The 18,296-nt window shown below is 38.2% G+C and overlaps 1 protein-coding gene across 6 annotated transcripts; it reads left to right on the plus strand.

Moving 5' to 3' along the window:
- Positions 1 to 5,049: 5,049 nt before the first annotated feature.
- VDAC3 (voltage dependent anion channel 3) lies at positions 5,050 to 17,689 on the plus strand. 6 transcript variants are annotated; one of them, XM_036249928.1, is made up of 10 exons: positions 5,050 to 5,174; positions 7,444 to 7,512; positions 8,294 to 8,343; positions 9,917 to 9,919; positions 11,525 to 11,677; positions 12,518 to 12,570; positions 13,766 to 13,993; positions 15,464 to 15,614; positions 16,353 to 16,410; positions 16,853 to 17,689. In XM_036249928.1, the coding sequence occupies exons 2-10, from the start codon at positions 7,446 to 7,448 to the stop codon at positions 16,942 to 16,944; spliced, it is 855 nt and encodes a 284-aa protein (XP_036105821.1). In that variant the 5' UTR covers positions 5,050 to 5,174; positions 7,444 to 7,445; the 3' UTR covers positions 16,945 to 17,689. The 6 variants fall into 6 exon arrangements, with proteins under 6 accessions (XP_036105821.1, XP_036105826.1, XP_036105824.1 ...); XM_036249931.1 differs by lacking the exon at positions 5,050 to 5,174 and adding an exon at positions 5,352 to 5,479; XM_036249930.1 differs by lacking the exon at positions 5,050 to 5,174 and adding an exon at positions 5,945 to 6,038.
- Positions 17,690 to 18,296: the final 607 nt, after the last annotated feature.

The following is an 18,296-nucleotide window of genomic DNA, read 5'->3' on the forward strand; positions in this document are numbered from 1 at the left end:
GTCAAATTTTGTTAAATATCCCTAATTTTTTTATATGCAGGTACATATACATATAGCATTTATTTGTTTCATATACAATATAATTAATCTATAACCAGCTCCTGAACTAGCCAGTACTTACTAATGCCTACATCTCTCCATATGCACCTCCTCTGCTTTGCCGCCCCATCAGAGGTAAACACTGAAGTTTATAGTTATAATTCCCTTGCTTCTTCTTAAAGTAAAATTAACACACACACACACACACACACAACACACACACACAATTACACTGTACTTATGTTTCCTCCTTTTTTCCCCCTGAGCCTCTTTCCCAGATCATCAAATATTATCGGAACACATGGCTGTATCATAACTCAGAATATGGGTGTATTATAGTTTTATTTAATGAATCTTCTGAATGTTGGTCATATTGGTTTAAATTTTTTGCTACTCTAAATCGTTCAAGCTATTCAAGATCTTTGCACAAAGATCAAAATCTTTGCACAAATCTATCTTTATTTCTTTGAGATGCATCCTTTGACATGGAATTTCAGGGTATGGTGTCTTAAGTCTCTGATCACTCTGTCCCTCTGCAATGGAAGCCATTCCTCTGCTGTCCACCTGGGTCATTCCAACATCACTTTTCAGAGGAGCCTTCAGTCTCTTCCCCTACGCACAGTTAGGTGCTTTCACTGCTGGGTTCCTGTGCTCTGGCTGCCTTCTTGCAGAAGCACGAGCATGTGGCTTGTACTTCCTTCTCTTCAAAGCTGCCTTCAGCCACTCAGTACCTAGGGGATCCTCACCCCTCAGAATTTTAGAGTCCTTGAAAACAAGCAAGTGGGCCCGTTTTCTTTAAAGAAATCAGGAAGTAACAGCACTGGCTTCAGAATCTCATTTTTTTCTTACACCTAGGGTAATTGAACTACCAATTCTTCACTGGGACTTCAGTTCTTGTTTTTTCATTTCTGAAGGTAAAAGTATACTACTAACCTTAGATTTTCTCTCAAAAAGGCAACAAAGGCAGAACAGCAGGTTATACTGATTAGAGCAGGTGACCTGTCTTGGGAACTTGCTCAGTAGGTGACACCATCTTCATGGGCATGTGGACCCACCCGGCACTGACATATTGGGGTGTTCCTCATACATCAGCTCTGAGCATGGTGTCCTGTGCATAATAAATACTTAGCAAATGTCTTACAAATGAAGGAGTCTAAAGTCCCTTACCTGCTCTAAAATTCAGATTCTAGAGATTTTATAGGAGAATACCATGTTATTAGAATTTGGACCGAGAATGTACTTTCTACACTTCCCAAGAGTTTAGATCCCAGTGTAGGTAGGGAAATGAGAACTGGTTGTAGTTTTGAAATGGCCACGGCCAGAGACTTGATATGGACATTGAGTGTTAACCTGGATCTAGTTAAGTTAACAGGCCAGAGGGACAGGAAGCAAAGGAAGGACTCCCTCTGCAACAGCTGTTTTCCTGAACAGTTTCTTTCATCACCTTCCTGAACCAGGTGTAGTGGAAGAGAGAAAGTCTCTCTGCATGACCTGGGACAGGTGGTGTCAGGTCCTTTCAGAAGAAAGATCTCTGGAAAACAGAAGCCATCTTTGGCTAGCAGAAGCCAACAGAAGAAATGTTGCCAGATTCCCATTCAAAGTGTTCCTTACAGCCTTTAATGGCCTGTTGTATCCAACAAATGCCAGGTCTGTGCAAAACACAGGCTGAAGTTGTAGCTCTAATATTTATATATATGAATAAATATGGTTTTGCTTGTATATCTTTTAAATGCTTAGTGCATATTAATTTTTTAATGTTTTTATTACCTCATAGTTGTTTTAATTTGCATCTCTCTGATGATTAGTGATGTTGAGCATTTTTTCATATGTCTCTTGGCCATTTGTGTATCCTTTTTGGAGAGGTGCATATTTAGGTCCTCTGCCCATTTTTAAATTGGGTTCTTTGTCTTCCTTTTGTTGAGTTGTATGAGCACTCTACATATTTTGGAAATTAACCCCTTATCTGATGTATTTTGTTCATCAGCTTATTATGCTCTCCCATATAATGGGTTCCCTTTCCATTTTGATGGTTGTTTCTTTTGCTGTGCATAAGCTTTTTAGTTTGATGTAGTCCTATGTATTTTTTTTTCTCCTTTGTTTCTTTTGTCTTAGGCATTGTATCAGTGAAAATTCTGCTGTGTATTGATGTAAAGTGGACTCTAGTACACTGCTGGTGGGAATGCAGACTGGTGCAGCCACTATGGAAAACAATATGGTGTTTCCTTAAAAAATTAAAAATTGATCTGCCATTTTCCCTGGTGATCCTGCTTCTAGGAATATATCCTAAGAAGCCTGAAACACCAATCAGAAAGAATATATGTACCCCTATGTTCATAGCAGCACTATTTACAATTGCTAAGATCTGGAAACAGCCCAAGTGTCCATCAATAGATGAGTGGATAAAAAAGTTGTGGTATGCCCTGGTCGGTTTTGCTCAGTGGTTAGAGCATCGGCCTGTGATCCCGAGAGACCTGGGTTCGGTTCCCGCTAAGGGCATGTACCTCGGCTGCAGTTTGTCCCCAGTCCTGGTTGGGTTGTGTGGGTGGCGGCCACTCGATGTGTCTCTTTCACGTCGATGTTTCTCTCTCTCTCTTCCTCTCTCTCCCTTCTACTCTATCTGAACAAAAAAATGGAAAAATGTCCTCAGCTGAGGATTATAAAAAAAAAAAAAGCTGTGGTACACATACACAATGGAACACTATGCAGCTGTAAGAAAGAGAAGATCTCTTATCCTTTGAGACCACATGGAGGGAACTGGAGAGTATTATTGCAATCAGAGAAAGACAAATACCGCATAATCTCACTTATTTGTGGAATGTAATGAACAAAATAAGCTGATGAACAAAATAGACCCAAAGACATAAAAAGGAGTATTGCTCAGACTGACAAACCTCAGAGGAGGGGGTCAGGGGAGATGGATGAGATAAACCAAATAATTTATATGCATGTATGTATAACCAATGGATATAGCCAACAATGCTGGGTGGGTGGGGGGAGCATGTCTGAGGGGAAGGAAAAACATCTGTAACAAAATTAAATTAATAAAAAATTAAAAAAATGTTTTTATTGACTTTTTTTTTTTTTAAGAGAGAGAGAAGGAAGTTAAAAACGTCAATGTGAGAAACATCCATCAACTGCCTCCTGCATGCCCCCTGCTGGGTTTGAAGCCTAAAACCAGGACATGTGCCCTGACGGGGACACATGGGAAGATGCTCAATCCACTGAGCCATACCAGCAGAGGGCTGCATATTAGTTTTTATCTGTATTAGTAACCAGTGAACATTTCTATATGCCAGATAGATTGCTTTGTGCTATGAATACATTATTTCATGTAATATCCACTATAATACTCTGAAGTAGATCTTATTTAGTCCGTTTCACAAATATAGAAACTGAGGTATCAAGAGGTTAAGTTGCTTGTCTAAGACCACAGAGTTGACAGGTCTGAGATACAAACCCAGCCTCTTTTTACTCCAAAGCTCATTTTATTTAGCCTACTAAGTCATACTTCTTTGCTTATGATATTTATCATATTCTGCCTCATTTGGCAGGCATTTGTCCAAGTTCTGCATTACAGTCCTCTGGGAACATTTATCTTAGTTCTCTCTTATTAGCCTGAGATACTTAACACACAGCAGGCAAATAGTGATATTTGCCATTGATTCAAGCAGCAGCCTGGTCTGTGAACTGAACATCACAGACTATGTGTGTGGGTTCTTCTCAACTTTTTTTTTGAAAATGTTAAACTTATGGGAAAGCTTCAAGAATAATGCAATGACCACCATGTGTTAACATTTTATACATAAGCTTTTTTTCTGTCTCTTTTTTCCTTGACCATTTGAGTTAGTTGTATACACATGCTATTTCACTCCTAAATACTCTAGCATGTATCTCCTAAAAACAATGCCCTCTCTGCATAACCAAGATGTAATTATCACCCTCAGAAACTTTTACATTGTTGCAATTCTAATATAGTCTACATTCAAATTTTCCCAATTGTCCCAATAGTGTTTCTCAGTAGCTGTTCCCTTGGCCCCCAGAGTCCAATTTGGGATCATGTTGCTTTTAGTATCATATTTTTCATCTCCTTTAATCCAGAACAGTTCAGTAGCCTTTTTCTTAATCTTGCAAGAAATTTACATTTTTTAAGAGACTGGACAGTTGTTTTGCAGAATGTCCCTCAATTTGAGTTTGTTTCCTTATGAAACAAATTACACACTTTTGACAAGAATAATTATCGCAGTGTCCTCTGTGCATCACATCAAGGAGTACATGATGTCAGTCTCATTTCTTTGATGTGAAGGTACCCTTTTCTCTCCAGCAAGTAATCTGTGGGTGATACTTTGAAACTGCATGAATATGCTCAACCATCCTGCATCCACTGATAATTGTTGCCTGAATCAATTATTGCTGGTTCCAAAGTGGTGATTTTCTATATCTATAATTTCTTCTACGTTTATTAGTTGGTATTCTTCTCTAAAAATCTCTCCCACTTTGAATTATAATCCACCTTCCGCTGCCTGTGTGATCTTGAATAGCTGACGTCACTTACCCCCCTCGGGGCTCAAGTTTTTCTCATCCTTAAAGTGAGATGACCTAGGGGCCACATTCTTGAATTTTACCCAGTCGGAGACTTTTCCATAAAGATCTGCAAGGTGCTCGCCAGAATGAAACGGCCCGGGTGTGACGTGCCAGGCTTTAGCATTCGAGCAGAAGAGTACCAAGTCTCCTTCGCCCGCTTTCCCCGCGGCCCCTCCCATGGCAACAGTAACTAGTAACCTCCGGGCGTCCTCGCGGGAGCGAGCCCCTCCAGGGACAAAGGTGCGATTCCCCCAGGATGCCCCCCGCCTCGCGTCAACCTCCACCCTGGCTACCTGCGCGCTGGTTCCTGCCGCGCACGCGCGCACACAGACCCAGACAGTTGGTGGTGTTGGTTCGTCCCAGTTGTTCCTCCCCGCACGCAGCTCCGCGGCGCGCGACCCCGGTGTGACACCACGGCGCAAACGCGGTGCGAGGGGAAGCAGGGGCGCGCAGGCGCCGCGGGGGGAGTAAGGCCGCGCAGGCGCGGACGGCGTTGGTTGAAGAAGACCTTCAGCGTTGCCCTGGCGGAGCAGCGACCTGCTCTCTGGGTGGAGGTGAGGAGAGCTGAGGCCGGGGGCCAGGCTGGGCCGGGGGTGAGGGGGCGATGGGGCGCCTCCGAGCAGGGGACCCGACGGGAGGCGGGCCTAAGGGAGGGCACAGGAGGGAGAGAGCAGCCTAACGGGGCGCGGGCCCGGTCGGGCCGCGGAGGGCAAAAGGGGACCTTGTTCCCCTGGCCACCTCAGGTGATGGAGCCGCTGCGCCGGCGGGGGCAGGAGGTGCTCCGAGCACCGAGCCGCAACCTACCCTCCGCCTGGTGTGCCCGCGGGACTTTGTTTCCAGGAGTCAGGCCAGAAGGGAGGTTAGTTTCTAAGGAAGTTGGGTCCTCGAACCCCAAACCTCCTCCCCGCCCCCAGCTTCCTCGCTGGAGTTGTTGTCCAGCATCATGGGAGCCCTTCCACTCCTTATCGCCAAAGGGAGGACGCTGTATTTGCAACTTAAAAAGGAGAAACGAGGACTAAAACAGGGTCTTTACCGTGTAGTTATTGTGTTAAGCAGTATTACCTAGTTAACGCCCTCCTCTCCCCGGTCTGCATCTTATGCAATCTCGGTACATTGTGCATGTCTACAAATAACAAGTGCATTTTTGTAGCTCTAATAGAAATAAGCGATGATAGCTGTACTCTCCAGTAACGTGAAGTCTCTGTGTCTTCTCGATTTTTTGCTTGATCATACCAGTCGTGCATTTCCCATCAGAATAGTGGGCCTGAAAAAGTAAGCTTGAACTAGGCAGACGTGAGATCAGATAGCAAACTTAAACCAGCTGCGCGACTTTTGCAACGTGTCTGGCATTGGTTTTGAAAAGGAAGGCAAAATGCTAAAAGATTGTGATAAGTCCCTAGATGGATGTTTCTAAACATGTAAGTGCACCTTGCCTTTGGTCAGTAGTTGAAAAATCAGACTGTAAAGCCTTAACATTTCTATCTGACTGTATAGTGCCTGCTTTTCTGTACCTACCTCTGCAAATTATAGTCTTTTGCAAAATTTCGACAGATACTAGAACCAGTTGTGATCATTAAAAGTAACACTAGATTGCAATTGGCCGTGCGGAACGTGTAGAATCAATTAATTGAATACAAGGAACTGAATTGTAAAGTAATTGCCCTGGATGTGAACTCTGAAACTCTGTGGCTCAGAAAAAAAGTTTTATTATAGTATGAGTCAATACCTTTACCCTGACTCTTTCATCTTTACTCTTTCCTCCTAACTTTATGTGTGTGTGTTACACTGTTCCCTTAACATATAATGTCTGTCATGTTTGACAGATTTAGGTTAAGGAACAAGTTTTTAATGAATTCACAATTAAGTGCATTACAAGTGTTGTTACACTAGGCAAAAATTTAGGCTAAAGATGAATAAATATTAGTTTGAATGTGTAAGCACAGTAATTGCAAGCAAGGGCTAGCTGGTGCTCTGAAATTTTCTGGTATAGTATTTGGAGCTAATAGGGCTGCTTCTGGTGGTTCTACAATTGTTTACACGTGTCTTTTGAGACTGCTTCAGGAAGCGGGCAAAGGAATGGTATGTACAGCAGTGTTGATAGAACTGAGAGTCATATTGGCCATAGAAAAGCTGGGTAACTATTAAGTAGGCAAGATGAAAATTCAAGGCACCTTGTGATTTTGAAGGCTTTAACTTTAGAATGTATATCAATTTTGGGTAAACAGATTACTGCAGGTACAATTTTTTCTATTTCTGGTTAATGGGTTAGATTATAGCACTTTATTTTAAGAAGAGCTTTGAGAGAGGGCATATTCTGGATGATTACGTTTCAGTTAGTAGTATGGTGATTCTTATTTTAAGAGCTGAATTTTAGAGTGGCAAAAATATTAACCCTGAACATTTTTAATGCATCTGTTTAAGCTTACAGCTCCTTAACAAATCTACCTCATCACCTTAGCCAGCTCTTTGGCTTTATAAGAGCCCAAGAAATGTTTTTCTAATATAAATTTTCCTTTTTTTAAAGTCAAAAGGTAAATTAGCACATTTATCCTTCAGCCTGTAAGAAATGTCTTTTCTTTGAAATGCAATCAGAAGATGATCTCTGACTCTGCTGAAAAACTCTTTTATTCTTCTGTGTTTGGGAAAGCTCCTTTTAAAGGAGCAGGGTGCCTTCTCAGCTTGGCTTGCATTAGTATATAAGCATTCATGAGCAAAGGAAGAGAAAACCGAATAACTCTTCTCACAGCACTAACTAGTAGGACTAAGGGTGAATAAATACTAAATGGTTGTTTTTATTCCACTGTCCCCATTTTTCTTTATAAGATATGTGTAACACACCAACTTACTGTGACCTAGGAAAGGCTGCCAAGGATGTCTTCAACAAAGGATATGGTAAGTATGCTATTGTAAATTTCCAGTTTTGGGTAAGGGTTAGTATTGAATGCTTTACTGTGCTACTGTGTAAGTAAAATAAGGTTAAGTCAATATTTATGTCTCACAAAATTTAAGGGGATAACTATTAACAGGTTATTAGACTTCAATTTTAGAAGAGTCCCACAGGTTTAAAAACTCTACACACACACACAGTTAATATTATCTGTAAGACTAAATAATACAAATCTGTAATACGTATACTTTCTCTGGCTAGTCCCCGGGGACAGTTAAAGGGGGTATATTTTTCCTTCTCCACATAATGGCAATGTTTCTGTGAGAGTGAAGATAAAACTTTCGACATCTTAGGAGTAACATATATTCTTTAATCCAAATAGATATTTCTTTTTAGTTTTTAAAGCTTAGTCTTTAAACTTTTAATTTTTTGTGTTGTACACATTTGTGTGTTTTTTTTTTTATTAACGAGTAAAGTTCATTGTGTATATTCTAAGCTTGTATATAGATCTGCATAGTATTTTCTAATAATTTTGGTTCTCAGATAGTACATATTCTTTTCATTAATTTATTCTTTAACTTATAGTTTTAAAATATATCTATTATTTTGAAGGGTTTAAAATTATGCTTAAATTATTTCATTATAATTCCGTTTCTCGTGGGATTCTCACTTAATGAGAATACTGTGTACTTTCCATGTGGAAGATATTATGGACTATTTTCATAATTTCTAAGTTGAGTGAATGTCACATTTTGTACATAACTGTGTTTTTGTGTGTGTGTCTAGGGTTTGGCATGGTCAAAATAGATCTGAGAACCAAGTCATGTAGTGGAGTGGTAAGTACCTAATATATTTTCAATAGATGTAGCCTGATTAACTGAAAGGAACCTGTTTAAAAAAAAATCAGCCCTGGCCAGTTTGGCTCAGCGGTTAGAGCGTCGGCCTGCGGTCCGGAGAGACCCGGGTTCGGTTCCCGCTAAGGGCACATACTTTGGTTGCAGTTTGTCCCCGGCCCTGGTTGGTCAGGCGGGTGGCAGCCACTCGATGTGTCCCTTCACGTCGATGTTTCTCTCTCTCTCTCCCTTCCTCTCTCTCCCTCCCGCTCTATCTGTACAAAAAATGGAAAAATATCCTCAGGTGAGGATAAAAAAAAAAAAAAAAATCAGTGTTTAGTCTAGTTATGTGAAGCGCAGCATACTTTTGGCTCTGTGCTCTCTTCCCAAAGCTTTGTTCCACTCTCAGATTTTAGTGAGAATCCTCATTCAGCCACTTATAGACAATCAGGTTGAATTTTGTTTTTGTCATAATTAGACTATTCTTAGCCTTACTCTCAAAAGATACAGTATGTGTATGTGTGTGTATATACATATACATATATATATTTTGACCCATGCCATATCATTATCCCTTCATGAGTGTGGGCGCCGAAAACTTTCTTTTCACTGTATTGGGTTCATGCAAGTTTTATCACCCTTTTACAAGAATAAATTAATTTTAGTCTCTGTCCCTTCTTGATTAATTGAAGCAAATGTAGAAATAAAATGCATGTAGAAATTAGTTTACAGTTTTTATTGATGTTCATAAAGTTTTTTTTACTGGAAGTTAAGAATATAGTAAAAGATATATGCATATTTTCAAAGCATCATTAACGAGAGTTTTTATTAAGTAAGTCTCAGCAACTCGATTACCTTTACATTCACCTCATTCTCTGATTTCTCCTTATTGGTTGCATCTTTTTTAGTATTACCTATTCCAACCAATACACATTTTATTTCTAGATATAATTATTTAATTAGAAGGGCAAGCCCTGGCCCATTTGGCTCAGCGGTTAGAGTGTCGGCCCTCAGACTGAAGGGTCTCAAGTTCGATTGATTCCCTGATTCCCTGTCAAGGGCATGTACCTGGGTTGCAGGTTTGATCCCTGGCCCTGGTGGGGTCGTGTGGGGAGTAGCCAATGGATATTTCTCTCTCTCTCTCTCTCTCTCTCTCTCTCTCTCCCTCTCCCTCTCCCTCTCCCTCTCCCTCTCCCTCTCTCTCCCTCCCCCCTCCTTCCCCCCCCCTTCCACTCTGTCTAAAAGCAATGGAAAAATATCCTCAGGTGAGGATTTTTAAAAAAATTAAAAGGGCAAGAGGTATGTGCATTGTTACAATACTTTGCATTGTAGTCAGTATAATCCTGATTTGTCACTGTCATTCACTCCCTGGGTTTTCTAGTGGTGAATAAATATATATATGCAGCTACTCTACTAGGATGAGTATACAGTATTATATATGGTTCTGTTAAAATATAAATAGACTCATTTTGAGTAGTGTTTCAGAATTTACTCAAGTTAGGTTTGTGTTGCAAAAACCATCAACTAAAATTTTATCTCCCTTTCACGCTGCTGTGCTGTGGGAATATTTATTCAGATGGTAAGAAAAACAGCATATTTGTGTGCTTGTTTTTATTGCTGCTTTTGGTTTCTGGTACTGATTCATGATAAGTTACATCTATTGCTCCAGATTTCTTAGATTGCATCTTGATATTTTTATCACATGCCATCTATTTAACAGAAACATTTTAAAATGGTTTTGTTGCTTTCTAGCATTTAATGTAGCGCTGTAGATGTTATGTGCATGTTATAAGTATATTTAGCACTGTTTGATCTAATTATGAAATTAGACAAAAACAAGCAATTATGAGCTTGGAACTGACCTTAGAAAAATACTAACCTTCTCTTTGAGATTTGTGTCTGGTATTTTAGACTTTTGACAAAGCTTCAAACTAAGAAATGATAACAAGGAAGAAAGGTAGACTAACTACTCTTTTACCTTAATTTTGAGCACCAAAATTAATATTTGTATTTGCTATACTTTCTAGTTTATGAAAGATAAATGTAAAAAATAAAACATGGGTTAGTTGGATCTACTAAAAGAAAGTGCTGGTCAAATTAAATAATTGTGTGAACTGTTAAACATGATTGGCTTTTTATCATTTTTTACTATGGCCTTGCCCTAAATGTGCAGCATGATAATTCTCTTTGAAAACTTTGTGTGTGGTGTTGATAGACAGATCGGAGTTTCCCAGTTGTTTCATCAGCCTAGAACCAGAGTTAGAGAGGCAGGATATTTGGTAAAGGGAGGATTCATGTTGCAGGCAATGAAATATAACTGGTTGGGGGTGGCAGCATTTCAGAAATGTTCTTTAAAAACAGGGCCAATAAGAATGTTTTTTTTTTTTAACAGTTCATAGATTGTCAGTGACAGGTGTTGACTGTTTGCTTCCCCAGAAGGATATCTATATCTAATTGCTTATTGTCACATGACTGAAATGACACCTAAGTAGGGAGGAGGATCTATTTTAAGGTACTCATAGTAACTGTTTGATAGGAAGCACTTTAAAAGGTAGACAAGGGGAGAATGGAGAAAGAGGGATAAATTTTAACATTGCATTTAGTTATAAAAAATGGACAAACACTTTCAAATATTAAAATTGTTTATGCTGAAAAATGTATAAATAGTTTTGTGGACTAAAATTTTTATAACAGTGTGAATGTACTAAATGCCACTGAACTGTACATTTAAAAATGATTAAAATTGTAAATTTTAAGTGTATTTTATCACAATAAAAATAAATAAATTTTTTTAATATGATAGAGTTCTGATCCTATTAAAAGAGGGGAGAGAGGCTGGTGTTTCCACTGATTTGGGAATTTTAAGGACTTTAACATTAACTAATAGTTTAAATGATGATGGAAAACATCTTTTTCAGGCCATGAAAGTAAAATGTTTAAGATTCTATATTTTTGTCATTTTATTAAAAGCATTTATTTTCAGTTAAGAAACATCTCTTTTAAAGGAGGGAATTTAAGATTTCCATTTAGTAAGAGAGTATATGAAACAAAAAATATCAACAGAAGAGGTGGAGTAATGGAAAGATCTAAAAGATGTTAATTGTACTGGTGTCTAGTGCATTGAACACTGCTTTCTGAAACAGTTTGATGAGCTCCCTTTAAAGTAATTGTTTTTATTGCTCAGGAATTTTCTACTTCTGGTCATGCTTATACTGACACAGGGAAAGCATCAGGCAACCTAGAGACCAAATACAAGGTCTGTAACTATGGACTTACCTTCACCCAAAAATGGAACACAGACAATACTCTTGGAACAGAAATCTCTTTGGAGAATAAGGTAAGAGAAAGCATTAGCAGATATTTGTATGTTAAAATTTATCTTGCAGATAAGATGATGAACAAACCCCGAATATAATCTGAATGAAATCTTATAACCTAACCTATCCAGTAGCCATATTTTTTTTTTGTACATGGCCTTTTTTGGTATCTTAGGTTTATAGAAAGTAGGACTTTGTTTGTGAGTACATAATTAACACTGCATCTTTATTCTGAACTGTTCTACTTAATTCTGTGATACATCTAAACCTCTCCTGGGTAGATCAAACTATTTGTGGTGATTTCGTTTTAATTTTGTTTTTTAGTCATTGCAAAATTGACTTGACAGAAAAATGTTCCTAAAATTCTGTAATGTTTTCAAAGAGAAAATCTATCAGTTATTTGTCAAGGGCCTATTATGTACAGGGCACTATTTTTTTAAGTTTGTCTATATGTACATTATCATGTAAAGGTAATATATGTGTAATTGAATGAAGTACTTAACTTGGCTTGTTGAATATCAGGTTGTCTTATTACAATAATTTTGAGAGTAACAATATTATTTTGTTATATTGGGATTTTTATTGTTTTTGTACTATGATTTACATTACTGGTTGGAAGAGAATTTGACCTTTATATTTTAACCTTTTTTTTGGTGAGAGAATCAAGATAAAGCCTGGGGTGAGGGGAGAGGGGTAAAGGGACAAAGAAGGATAAAGAGGTAATTTATTAAATAATTTAATATTCGTCTTTCTTTAATGACTTCCTTTTTTTTTGTTAGAGGGAACTTTAGAATTGGTTTCTTGAGTCAAACTAAGAATTGAAAGTTACTAATCATTAATTTTAAATCTTTATTTTTCAGTTGGCTGAAGGGTTGAAACTGACTCTTGATACCACATTTGTACCGAACACAGGGTAATTATCCAAACTTATTTTCTGAAATGTTTTTTAGCTTGTAGGCATAGAGGGGTTTAGAGTAAGGAGTCGCAATAAAAAATTTTGATGCAGAAGAGTTTAGGAGGTTACTGTTAAGATTATTAGAGACCTTGCGTATGCAGTAAAGAGAAAGGAAGACTCCCTTGAGGCAGGGTAAAAATTTTATTTGAAAACAAATAGATGAACAAAAACATAAATCTAGTCCAAAGAGGCATATATTAGAAAAAGTTTAGGAACTAGAAGGGTTTGACTATAGATATTTCTTAAGTGATTCTAAAGATTCATGGATGGGGTCTTTTGCTGAGAAGTTCTTAAGAAAACAGTGTATTCTCCTGACTGTAGAACACTATAACTAGTAGTTCTGCTATTGACTTGCTTTCTTAGCCTTTATAAGTCCTCCCAACTTCTCAGGTTCAATTTTTTTATCTAAAAAATGGGGATGGTGTTGTTTCCTATTTGCCTGTCATCGACCAAGGCTATCAAAAAGGACAGAGGTGCTAGGTGAAGGTAGAGTGGCATTTCTTAGCTGTAACAACAGGTGTGTCCTTCCTGCCACGTGCTTTAGTTATCTTTAGGACAAATATTCTCATTAAGAGGCCTGATTAGACTAGAACAGATTATTAAAAACTAATTTCAGTGTTGTCCTTCAACCCTACACACTTCTCTTCCATCTGTCTAACATTGTCTATGGAGAGAACACGAAACCTAAGGAAATAAATATGCTTACCAAAGGGCTGTACCCTTTAAGAAAAAAAGTACACTTTTCTCCATGACAGGTTAATAATTTAGAAGTGAAGTATGCTGGATGTTGTTACCTTTTGTAGCATTTGGCCATTTGAAAATATTTAAAGAAGTTTGTCTTCTTGTACATATACATATATATTCAGACTATTTGGTACTGAAATGTCTTATTCCTTTTTATACTTTTGCTCATGCCTTCAAGAAATTAATCATGAAGTACCCCATCATTTGAATTGATAGTGAGGAATAGGTAAAAATAGTACATATATTTCTAATACTAACACTTATATTTGTAGAGCTAAATTATTTGAAACATTTTTGCTATATGTGTGCCATCTGCCTCTGAGGGGGGAGAGGGGATCTTACTGTAAAGATTCCTGGACAGTAGTAGAAACTCTTGTTGTTTACATTATGTTATGTTTGTTTTTCACAGAAAGAAGAGTGGGAAATTGAAGGCCTCCTACAAACGGGATTGTTTCAGTCTTGGCAGTAATGTTGATATAGATTTTTCTGGCCCAACCATCTATGGCTGGGCTGTGTTAGCCTTTGAAGGCTGGCTTGCTGGTTATCAGATGAGTTTTGACACAGCCAAGTCTAAACTGTCACAGAATAATTTCGCCCTGGGTTACAAGGCTGCAGACTTCCAGCTGCACACTCATGTGTGAGTGTTTATAGTTCATTCCTCCTTTAATGCCAATACAGTCACCCAAAAAGTTGGTAGCCATTAGCATGTCGAGAAGGTTAGAAATGATGGTGCTTGCATTTAATATGCCTTGGACAGCCAACCTCGCTGCACTGTTTTCATGGTCAGCAAAACATTGCCAGAGGTTAGTGCACTTGGTGCATTGCACTGTGCTTCTGGTAGTTGCTGGCCTCTCAGCCTGTACCCCAAACTTTGTGAAGCTCTAGAATCTGTAGAAGAAGCATTGGGAGGGAGAGAGCCCAGGATATGTCACCTCCTGATACAAGGGATCCTTTGGAGATGTTCCTGCTTCCTCTTGTTCCCTACTCAGCTTGGCAGTATCCTGAAACAGGTCTGTTTGGATCATGAAGAACAATCACCAAATTGATCTGAGTGTCCTGGAGCATCCCCAGTAATTCTCTGGAGGTTTTCAGACCCGTGGTCAGGAATAGCAGGTCCTCAAAGCAATTCTGGATTCAGTTCTGTAGGCCACACCCTATTGGTGAAATGAATGTGAACTTTCAAAATTTTTGTATTTTTCCTGGCTGGTGTGGCTCAGTGGATTGAGTGCCATCCCATGGACTGAGAGGTCTCGGTTCGATTTCCAGGCAGGGCACATGCGTAGGTTGTGGGTTCAATCCCTGCTGGGGGGCATGCAGGAGGCAGCTGATCGATGTTTCTCTCTCTCTAAAAAATCAATAAAAACATCGTTTAAATAATAATAAAATAAAACTTTTGTATTTTATTTCTTGGGTTACTGGGCACTGCTACTATACTAGGAAGAGAAAACAAAGGATGAGCTGTGTGTTTTTGAAGTGTTCCATGTTGCTCTCTACTAGACATTCTAATTCATTTATGATGACTAAAGTAAAGTCAAACAGTGGTATAGGTAGTGGCATTACAATTGAAGAAACAGTATTATCATGAAAACTTAGGAAATAATTTCTGGGATAGTTGGAATAATTTAGGCACTTGTCGGGAGCAGTGCACCCTAGATATTGTAGGGAGGGTGCTTTCTAACTCTAGGACTCTGTTTTAAATGAAATTCAGATTTGGCTTTATTCCCATAATTGTACTACTGCATATATTTTATGTGGAATCTGTTGAACTCAACTTTGAAGTTTATAAATTCTCTGGACATTTCAGAGAGACCAATAGGTCATATTTACCTGAGGTATCTGCCTTTGTGCATAACTTAATTGTGACTAAGAAATTTATGTTGTGGAGGAGACAAGTAAATGAATCAAGTGTTAACTACATTTTAATTAGGTCGTTAAATTACATAACTGGATTTAGTTCCTTTTTTGTTTGGTGATCATTTATGCTAGAAGTTTGCTGAAATCTGTAGTTGCAAAATGAGATCCTTGTTTAGATAGTCTTAGAATTTGTTTCCATATCATAACTGGTACAAACTAGAATTGATGACTTTTTCTTATACCATGAAAACAGGAATGATGGCACTGAATTTGGAGGGTCTATCTACCAGAAGGTTAATGAGAAGATTGAAACATCAATAAACCTTGCTTGGACAGCTGGCAGTAACAACACCCGTTTTGGCATTGCTGCTAAATACAAGTTGGACTGTAGAACTTCTCTCTCTGTAAGAATGTGCTACCAGATTGTGCCTGCTCTTAGGGTTTCGTCTGAGTTGGTCATGAAAGTTGTGATATGGTTGTAGTCTGCATGTTTTTAACTAATGAGCTAGTCTTTGTTTAGTGAAAAGAGTGTTACACCTCAAGTCAGGAAATTGGGTTCTAGTCCTAGTTTTTCCTGTATTTCGCTGTTGTCTGACCTTCTTAAGTCATTTTCTCTCTTTGGCCTCAGAATTTTCTTATTTATAAATTCATGGTACTGTGCTAAGGGATTTACATGTATTATCTCACTTAATCCTCTCAACTACTATAGGTGGTGAGTAGTAGTCTCATCACCATTTTACAGATGAGAGAACTGAGGCTTGGAGAGGTCAGGTAACTTGTCCAGGGTCACAAAATAAGTGGCAGTGCCAAGATTTGAACCAGATCTGTCTCACCAGAGTTGATGCTCTAACCAAAGATTGTAAACTGGTATCTCAGAATTCAGTACACAGGGGTATTTGGTTGCATAGTGTTTTAAAAATACTTGCTTGAGGCCTTTAAGCATGTGTTCTCAAGGTCTCTGCTGTCACCACCAGTTTTCTTCTTAAAAGATTTATCTTTTTATTAAATTGTCAATGCCACCTTCTGGATTGACCCTAAGGTGCTTTAGCTTTGGAAATCTGATGCATGAAGTTGTGGTCATGCTGGACTTATATATTATGAAATTGTTTTCTTACTGTTTCTATTTCATCTTCTATTCTTAGGCTAAAGTAAATAATGCCAGCCTGATCGGACTGGGTTATACTCAGACTCTTCGACCAGGTAAGTAAAGAAATGAATAACAATGGGGTAAGAGTAGAAGGTAACAGAGGAATAATGAAAATAACCTACAAAAACAACCTGTAATCACTGTAGGCTGATTCAGACCATTTCATAACATTTGGTTGTTCATGCAAAGTAAAACAGATCAAGTACTCTTGCTTTAAAATTTTTACGTATTTCTAAGTATAACTTGGTCACTCTGGCTTGTGAATTTGGTTGATCACTCTATTCCTAACCCTGAAATCCACATAAAGTTTGCTGTGATTATGCTTTACTCATTACAGATTAGATTATTATAGATAACCCTGTAGTAATAGCTGTATGTTTGTACCTCTTACACACAGCTGTAATCCAAGCCATTGATTCCACCCATTGTTTCTAGAAAATACAGATCTGATTCTAAGACTTGTCACAAATGATTGTGGTGTTTTCTTCTTCCTAGGAGTTAAACTGACCCTATCAGCTTTAATCGATGGAAAGAACTTCAATGCTGGAGGTCACAAGGTTGGGTTGGGATTTGAACTAGAAGCTTAATGCAGTTTTGAATAAAGCATCAGATTTCTCCCTGGAGATGAAGAGAAATGAACCCACTATGTTTTGGCCTTAAAATTCTTCTCTGAAATTTCAAAAGTGTGAACTTTTTATTCTTCCAAAGAATGGTAATCCTCCCCACACTGAAGTCTAGAGATTGCAAGTCCATCCTAAGGGAGGTGCTTGAAGGCATGCCTGGAAATTGTCATGTGTGTGCCACATTTTAGTTCAGTTCTGCAGTATTATTTAAATGTGTTCCTCAGCGACAATGTAGTGTCATGTTGTAAAGGAAATAACTTGATCCTCCAGTTTGTACATCACGTCCTGCATGTCCCACACCACTTTTCATGACCTTTTAATATATTGGTCTCTGTGCTGTAGTGCAATCTTTGGTTTTGCATCAGAGTAAAATAAAATAAACCCATCACATTTTAACATAATCATTCATCTGACTTACTAGTGGTGGTTTTCTTATATTTGATGTGATTTGCTTTGAAAAGTACTCTCATAGGTGGGATTTATACCTAAAGTGGTATGTCTGAAATATCTGTGTCATTGCCTGTCCCTTCCCCTTTAGTTTACCTCACTCTGACTGCTCCTCTACACTCAGGCCAAGGAGTAAAACCATGAGTTTTGTTTTGTTGGGCAGAAGCTCATCTGTTGAGGTACTGGCTTCTTTAAGCATGTGATAAAGTAGTATCAGATTGGTAGTTTGGAGAAAGAGTGAGGGTGTGAGTGATCAAAAGGCCTGCAAAAGAAAGAATTCAGTTGTGGGGAAAGTACTGTAGGGAAAAAAGTGGTAGAACGAGACCAAAGCTGGAGGCTGGCACATCTGTGGCTCCTCCCAGGCCTCAGGAAATGTTTTTGATTACTAGGTCTAGAAAAATAATAAAGAATGGAAATACCAGGTAGGCAAAAAAAAAAAAAAGAATAGATTATGATCATGGCTTACTGGTAAGTCATTTTTCTAAAAGTAGAACTTTTGGGAAAAAAATTTTTAAACATAGAATATGTACTGGTTGCAACAAATTCAATTTAGATGTAAATTAAAGTGAAAATTGTCATTCCTCTCTCCAAACCCTATTTCTTCTGCTACCACTAAAAGTTTGATATATATCCTTGCAGATATTTTTCCATGTCTTTAGAGATTACATATTTATATCTATGATAAAATGCACATTTTGTTTCACAATATACTTTTACATTTAAAATATAGAGCCCTTTTGTTTGTTCATATAGATTTGTCTCATTTTTTTAATTTTATACTTGAGTATAAATGTGACATTTAACTATTCCTCACTTTGCTGTATTTGATTTTTTGCTTTACAGACAATGCTGCATTGATTATCTTTGTC

Source organism: Molossus molossus, unplaced genomic scaffold (assembly GCF_014108415.1).
Source record: "Molossus molossus isolate mMolMol1 unplaced genomic scaffold, mMolMol1.p scaffold_m16_p_9, whole genome shotgun sequence".
Taxonomy (NCBI): domain Eukaryota; kingdom Metazoa; phylum Chordata; class Mammalia; order Chiroptera; family Molossidae; genus Molossus; species Molossus molossus.